The sequence below is a fragment of the Prunus avium genome, chromosome 3 (genome assembly GCF_965620075.1).
Source record: "Prunus avium chromosome 3, drPruAviu1.hap1.1, whole genome shotgun sequence".
Classification (NCBI taxonomy): Eukaryota; Viridiplantae; Streptophyta; class Magnoliopsida; order Rosales; family Rosaceae; genus Prunus; species Prunus avium.
This window is the reverse complement of record NC_142286.1, coordinates 8,684,751-8,691,017: the sequence shown is the minus strand read 5'-3', so window position 1 is coordinate 8,691,017 and position 6,267 is coordinate 8,684,751. Positions and strand designations below refer to the sequence as shown.

General features: G+C 40.3%; 1 protein-coding gene across 2 annotated transcripts; it reads left to right on the top strand.

Annotated features, from left to right (window-relative positions):
- Window positions 1-6: 6 nt before the first annotated feature.
- LOC110751630 (ATPase 9, plasma membrane-type) lies at window positions 7-4,285 on the top strand. 2 transcript variants are annotated; one of them, XM_021952128.2, is made up of 13 exons: window positions 7-17; window positions 102-239; window positions 345-659; window positions 784-1,110; window positions 1,298-1,417; window positions 1,668-1,790; window positions 1,877-1,981; window positions 2,066-2,375; window positions 2,463-2,977; window positions 3,074-3,247; window positions 3,348-3,530; window positions 3,625-3,806; window positions 3,900-4,285. In XM_021952128.2, the coding sequence occupies exons 2-13, from the start codon at window positions 213-215 to the stop codon at window positions 3,994-3,996; spliced, it is 2,478 nt and encodes an 825-aa protein (XP_021807820.2). In that variant the 5' UTR covers window positions 7-17; window positions 102-212; the 3' UTR covers window positions 3,997-4,285. The 2 variants fall into 2 exon arrangements, with proteins under 2 accessions (XP_021807820.2, XP_088106486.1); XM_088250360.1 differs by lacking the exon at window positions 7-17 and having other exon boundaries at window positions 86-239.
- The last annotated feature ends 1,982 nt before the right edge of the window (window positions 4,286-6,267 follow it).

Genomic DNA, 6,267 nt, shown 5'->3' with positions numbered 1-6,267 from the left:
CCATGGCAAATGGAGGGGTAATAAACAAATCTCTCTCTCTCTCTCTCTCTCTCTCTCTCTCTCTCTCTCTCATTTTCTTATGATTCTAATGAACAATGCAGGGAAGACCAGCAGACTGGCAAGACTTTGTGGGAATTACTGCATTGTTAATTATCAACTCAACGATAAGCTTTATCGAAGAAAACAATGCAGGCAATGCTGCAGCAGCACTTATGGCTGGTCTTGCACCAAAAGCCAAGGTGATTTTTAGCCGAAAAATGGCTGGTCTTGCACTTATGTATGTTTGAAATACACTCTGGCATGCACATGCATTGGAATGAACTTTTATGCTTCTTTGATTGTAGGTTCTGAGAGATGGAAGATGGTGTGAGCTAGAGGCTGCAATCTTGGTACCAGGAGATGTGATCAGTATTAAGTTGGGAGATATTATCCCAGCAGATGCTCGTCTCTTGGATGGCGATCCTCTCAAGATCGATCAGTCAGCCCTAACTGGTGAGTCTTTGCCAGTGACAAGGTACCCCGGTGATGAAGCTTTCTCGGGTTCCACCGTCAAGCAAGGTGAAATTGAGGCAGTTGTAATTGCCACTGGGGTTCATACCTTCTTTGGGAAGGCTGCTCACCTGGTTGACAGCACCAACCAAGTGGGTCACTTCCAAAAGGTACCACTCTGAGTTCAGGTTCTAAAACCTTTGTTTGAAACTACACAAATTAACACCAACCAAGTATTCCTTTTCATTAATTTTGCTGTCTTTTGGTTTCTGATGTGCACCGGTCTTTGATCAGGTTTTGACTGCCATTGGAAACTTCTGCATATGCTCCATCGCCATAGGAATGGTAATAGAGATAGTAGTTATGTATCCAATTCAGCACAGGAGGTACAGGGATGGGATTGACAATCTCCTTGTGCTTCTCATTGGAGGGATTCCAATTGCTATGCCAACAGTGTTGTCAGTTACAATGGCTATTGGTTCCCATCGGCTGTCACAGCAAGGCGCCATCACAAAGAGGATGACAGCCATTGAGGAGCTGGCTGGAATGGATGTCCTCTGCAGTGACAAGACTGGGACTCTTACACTCAACAAGCTTACAGTAGACAAGACCATGGTTGAGGTCAGTGATACATCATACATGAGCATGAAAAAGGAGTATGTTAAAATGATTTACAATTCATGAATCTGAAGACTGACAGTATGGTTTAAGTACAGAAAAGGGAAACAAAGGGAAAAAAATCAAGATTTTTTAACATAATTTCATTGCTCGAGGAAATGTCATTCATGAAACTTGTTTTCATTTACAGGTGTTTGTAAAGGATGTGGACAAGGATGGTCTAATTTTGCTCGGAGCCAGGGCTTCGAGGGTTGAGAATCAGGATGCTATCGATACTTGTATCGTTGGAATGTTGGGTGACCCCAAGGAGGTATATGCCAACATATTTCTTTGCAAGCTATGAAGTCATTCCTGGCTGTGAGCTCTACTCATACAATAGAATAACCCTTAGGAATGCTAACCAAATCAGAAGGGATACAAAAAAAATTTCTATTTGGAGCTAAAATATAATGGAATTGAGATAAATGATTGGACTTAGATTTGGAGCATCAACTATGGACTGTATTTTGACAGCTAAGGATTAATTTGACCATCATAACGTACTTTCTTTTGTGCTGCAGGCCAGAGAAGGAATAACTGAGGTCCATTTCTTACCCTTTAATCCAGTGGAGAAGCGTACAGCCATAACATATATCGACTCCGAAGGCAATTGGCACCGGGTTAGCAAAGGTGCACCGGAGCAGGTCATAAGTCCACCCTGCAATGTTTTTGTCATTAATCTATGTGTACCTTTTTATTTAATCTTGCAGCATTGTATGTACCATTTCAGATCATTGAGCTCTGCAACCTAAAAGGTGATCCTCTGAAGAAAGCACATGCTATCATTGACAAGTTTGCAGATCGTGGTCTTCGCTCTCTTGCTGTTGCTAGACAGGTGAGTTTTTGTTCTCATTCCTAAGAACTGTTACTTGATGATGATTAAATGAAGTTAATTTCTTCATGAATTGTTTGGTTCCAGACTGTGCCTGAGAAAAGCAAAGAGGATCCTGGAACGCCATGGCAATTTGTGGGTCTCTTGCCTCTCTTTGATCCTCCAAGGCATGACAGTGCAGAGACCATTCGTCGAGCCCTTCACCTTGGTGTCAACGTTAAGATGATCACTGGTGACCAGCTAGCCATTGGTAAGGAGACCGGTCGCAGACTTGGCATGGGAACCAACATGTATCCTTCTTCTTCCCTCCTTGGTGAAACCAAGGATGAGTCTATTGCTGCCCTCCCTGTCGATGAGCTTATAGAAAAGGCTGATGGCTTTGCCGGTGTCTTCCCAGGTACTTGGACTTAATCCTTCACGTAAAGTTTTATTTCCAAAATTGCAGATGTTGTATAATAGAACTAATCAATGTGGAGCCATGCAGAGCATAAATATGAAATTGTCAGGAGGCTGCAAGAGAAGAAGCATATTTGTGGCATGACTGGAGATGGTGTAAATGATGCTCCAGCTCTAAAGAGGGCAGATATCGGAATTGCAGTGGACGATGCAACTGATGCAGCTCGGAGTGCATCTGATATTGTCCTCACAGAGCCAGGACTGTCTGTGATTATCAGTGCTGTATTGACAAGTAGAGCCATTTTTCAGAGAATGAAGAACTACACCATCTATGCCGTTTCGATAACAATCCGTGTTGTGCTTGGTTTTCTGCTCCTTGCTCTTATCTGGAAGTTTGATTTCTCACCTTTCATGGTTCTGGTTATTGCTATACTCAATGATGGAACAATCATGACTATTGCTAAAGACAGGGTGAAGCCATCTCCTCTTCCAGACTCATGGAAGTTAAAGGAGATCTTTGCCACTGGAGTGGTTCTTGGCACCTACCTGGCTGTCATGACTGTTGTTTTCTTCTGGGCTGCTAATGACTCTGACTTTTTCACAGTAAGAAAATTCCTACAATCCAAACAAATAGAAACACTCTGAACCCTATTGTAAAATCATCCCTATTGCAAATATGCTTATGCTAAAATTTGGCAGGACAAATTTGGAGTAAGATCTATCAGAGGAAATGATCCTGAGCTTACAGCAGCTGTCTACCTACAAGTGAGTATTGTCAGCCAGGCACTTATCTTTGTTACTCGGTCCCAAGGCTGGTCTTATATCGAACGCCCCGGTCTATTTCTTGTGGGAGCCTTTCTCATAGCACAGCTGGTAAGTTTCAAAAAGTTTAGTTCTGGTTGCTGATACTGTAAACTTTGCATATTTTGGGAAGAAAAACAAACTAAGTTTATGTTCATGTTTGTTTATCAAGATTGCTACAATCATTGCTGTTTATGCACACTGGGGCTTTGCAAGAATCCATGGTATTGGATGGGGATGGGCAGGTGTGATCTGGCTCTACAGCATTGTCTTCTACATACCTCTAGACATTCTTAAGTTCATTATTCGATATGCATTGAGCGGCAAGGCCTGGGATAATGTACTTGAGAGAAAGGTATTTGATCAATCTTATGCTTAAAAGAATATGTTTTCATTTTCATATCCAAAACATTCTCTTTCATGTTTGATTCTTTCTTATTATACTCCAGACTGCTTTCACAACAAAGAAGGATTATGGAAAGGGTGAGAGGGAGGCACAATGGGCTACCGCTCAACGAACCCTACATGGCCTGCAGTCTGCTGAGACAGTTGAGCTTTTCAGTGACAAGAACAACTACAGAGAGTTGTCTGAAATTGCCGAACAGGCGAAGAGGCGGGCTGAAGTTGCTAGGTAGCTATAACTGGAAGCTTGTATAGTATGGCCTTTGTAATGGAAACCTGAATTTAAATGGATCATAATCTTTGTTCTGCTTTTGGTTTCCAGGTTGAGGGAGCTTCATACACTCAAGGGGCACGTCGAATCGGTTGTCAAACTCAAAGGACTTGACATCGACACCATTCAGCAACACTACACTGTTTGAGTGAGTGGCAATAAATTTTGGCAAAGTGAGTCTGGAGAGGGACAAAAGACAACTAGCAGAAGGCATGAGAATTTAGCGTTCATCCTTCAAGGAAAACCAAAAAAATAAAAAATTTATTCTATCTTCATTTGATGTTGTAGAAGGATGAAGGGGTTGGGAATAATCCAACGTGGGAGTTGTCTTAGACAACCTAAGGTTGGAAATAGATATCAGGAGGTTGAATCTGCTATTCTGTAATAATTAGTTCATTTTCAATGATAATTCTCTATTTTTGCTTTTAGCATATCAACTTATGTTCAGACTACAAAATAAATCGTTTCCCTATCTCAACAATAACATTGTAGGTGAACCTTTTTAGAACAATGGATTGGTTAGCACTAGTATCACAATACAAATTAAAGTAAGCATCACAGAAAAACACCTTATCAAGTATTGCACCATGTTTATTACGTCACAAAATTTGGCTTCCCATCAATATAAATAACGCAAGTTCTTACCTGACAGACTGAATCCATACAGCCTATCTCTTTCCATTAAGTTTCCTCCAAAATCTCAATCTAAATTGCAATTGCTTTTTCTAAATACCAAATATTGTATACTTTGTTCTTATTTGTTTTCAGTGTTTACAGTAGAGTTAAATATACCTGTTCACAACATATGCATGTGCCTTATTACAAAAACGTTGTGCTACGCGCATGATTTTATTTTTATGATCACGAAAATGATACTTGGTGAAGCATAACGTTTGCATTAATCGTAAATGAGCTTAAAATACAATTCATTTTGTGGCCAAGTATGAATACGAATAATTTTTTTTTTATACAAGTGATATTTTACTTTAATTTAATCTAAAATATAGGGAGGAGGATTTGAACTCGGGTGCATGGTGGGGAGCACATCCACTCTAGCCAACTTGACTAAGCCCATATCTGTGAATACGAACAATTTTTTAAGTCCTGTCTTTTTGTTAGGTTTTTTTTATAGCATAGAGAGAATGATATCTTAAGAAAAAGAAGGATGAGAGAGAAAGACCTTAGGGTTTCAGCAATCCTTGGGATTTTTGGTAATTAGAAGAAGAGGAAGAAAAAAGGCAGATTAAAGGAACAACATAGTGAACAAGGCTATCTAGATCAAGTATTCGTCTGGCCTTTTAGTTGGTTTCGAGCTGTGGAAGCTTTGATTGGTAGACTTTGGAGTCGGTTGGGCTTCCCAAAGCAATTTTGGGGACCTTACTACTCCAAGCTGTTTTTCTTGTCCTCAGGACCGTGTTTTTTTATGAAGGTTGGAGTGCTATTAGGACTGTTGGCCTTCACGAAGCACTTTCAAACGATTTCTTTTGGGGAAGTGCTAATTTTAATTGGCTCTCACTTCTCTCTCCTTATCTAATTAATTATTGAAGAAAAACTGAATGAAATTCAATTATCTTGTGAGTTTTGATTTACAATGAGTAACCAATATATATAAGAGAAGAGGCACAACTAACCATGCCATTTCCTCAATTAGCTCCTTGACTTAAGGAAGAGTAAACTACAAGTAACTACAACAACAAGAAATACAACTACATGACAGCCTAGGATAAACAACTAATCTGTGGGAGAGGTGAAATAACCAACTGATAAAGGAAGTGAATTGTCCAGCTTATAGGCAGCTTAGAGTTGACTTTCAATACTCCACCTCAAGCTGGATCAAGGAGATTGATTGATCCAAGCTTGGAGAGTAGCCGTTGGAATTGAGCTGCAGGCAGTGCTTTGGTAAATATATCTGCTAGCTAGTCATGACTTCGATTGTACTGTGTTTGAATCACCTTGGATTGAACATGAGCACAGATGTAATGACAGTCGACTTCTATATGCTTGGTCCTCTCATGGAAGACTGGATTAGAAGCGATGTGAAGTGCGGCTTGATTATCACAAAAAAGAAGCATGGATTGGTTATGGCAAACCCCTAAGTCAGAAAGTAAACCTTTTAACCATATAAGTTCACAAGCAGTGGAAGCCATTGCTCTATATTCTGCCTCTGCACTTGAACGAGCAATGACTGGTTGCTTCTTGCTCTTCCAAGTGACCAAGTTTCCTCCTACAAAAGTACAATATCCAGTGGTTGATTTTCGATCCAAGAAGTTCTCGGCCCAATTGGCGTCAGTGTATCCAAGGATCTGAGCATTATCATTCTTTCTCATGAGTATACCACAACCAACCGATCCTTTTAGATATTGCAAAATTCTTTTAACCACATTCAAGTGTAGCATGGTGGGAGAATGCATGAATTGAC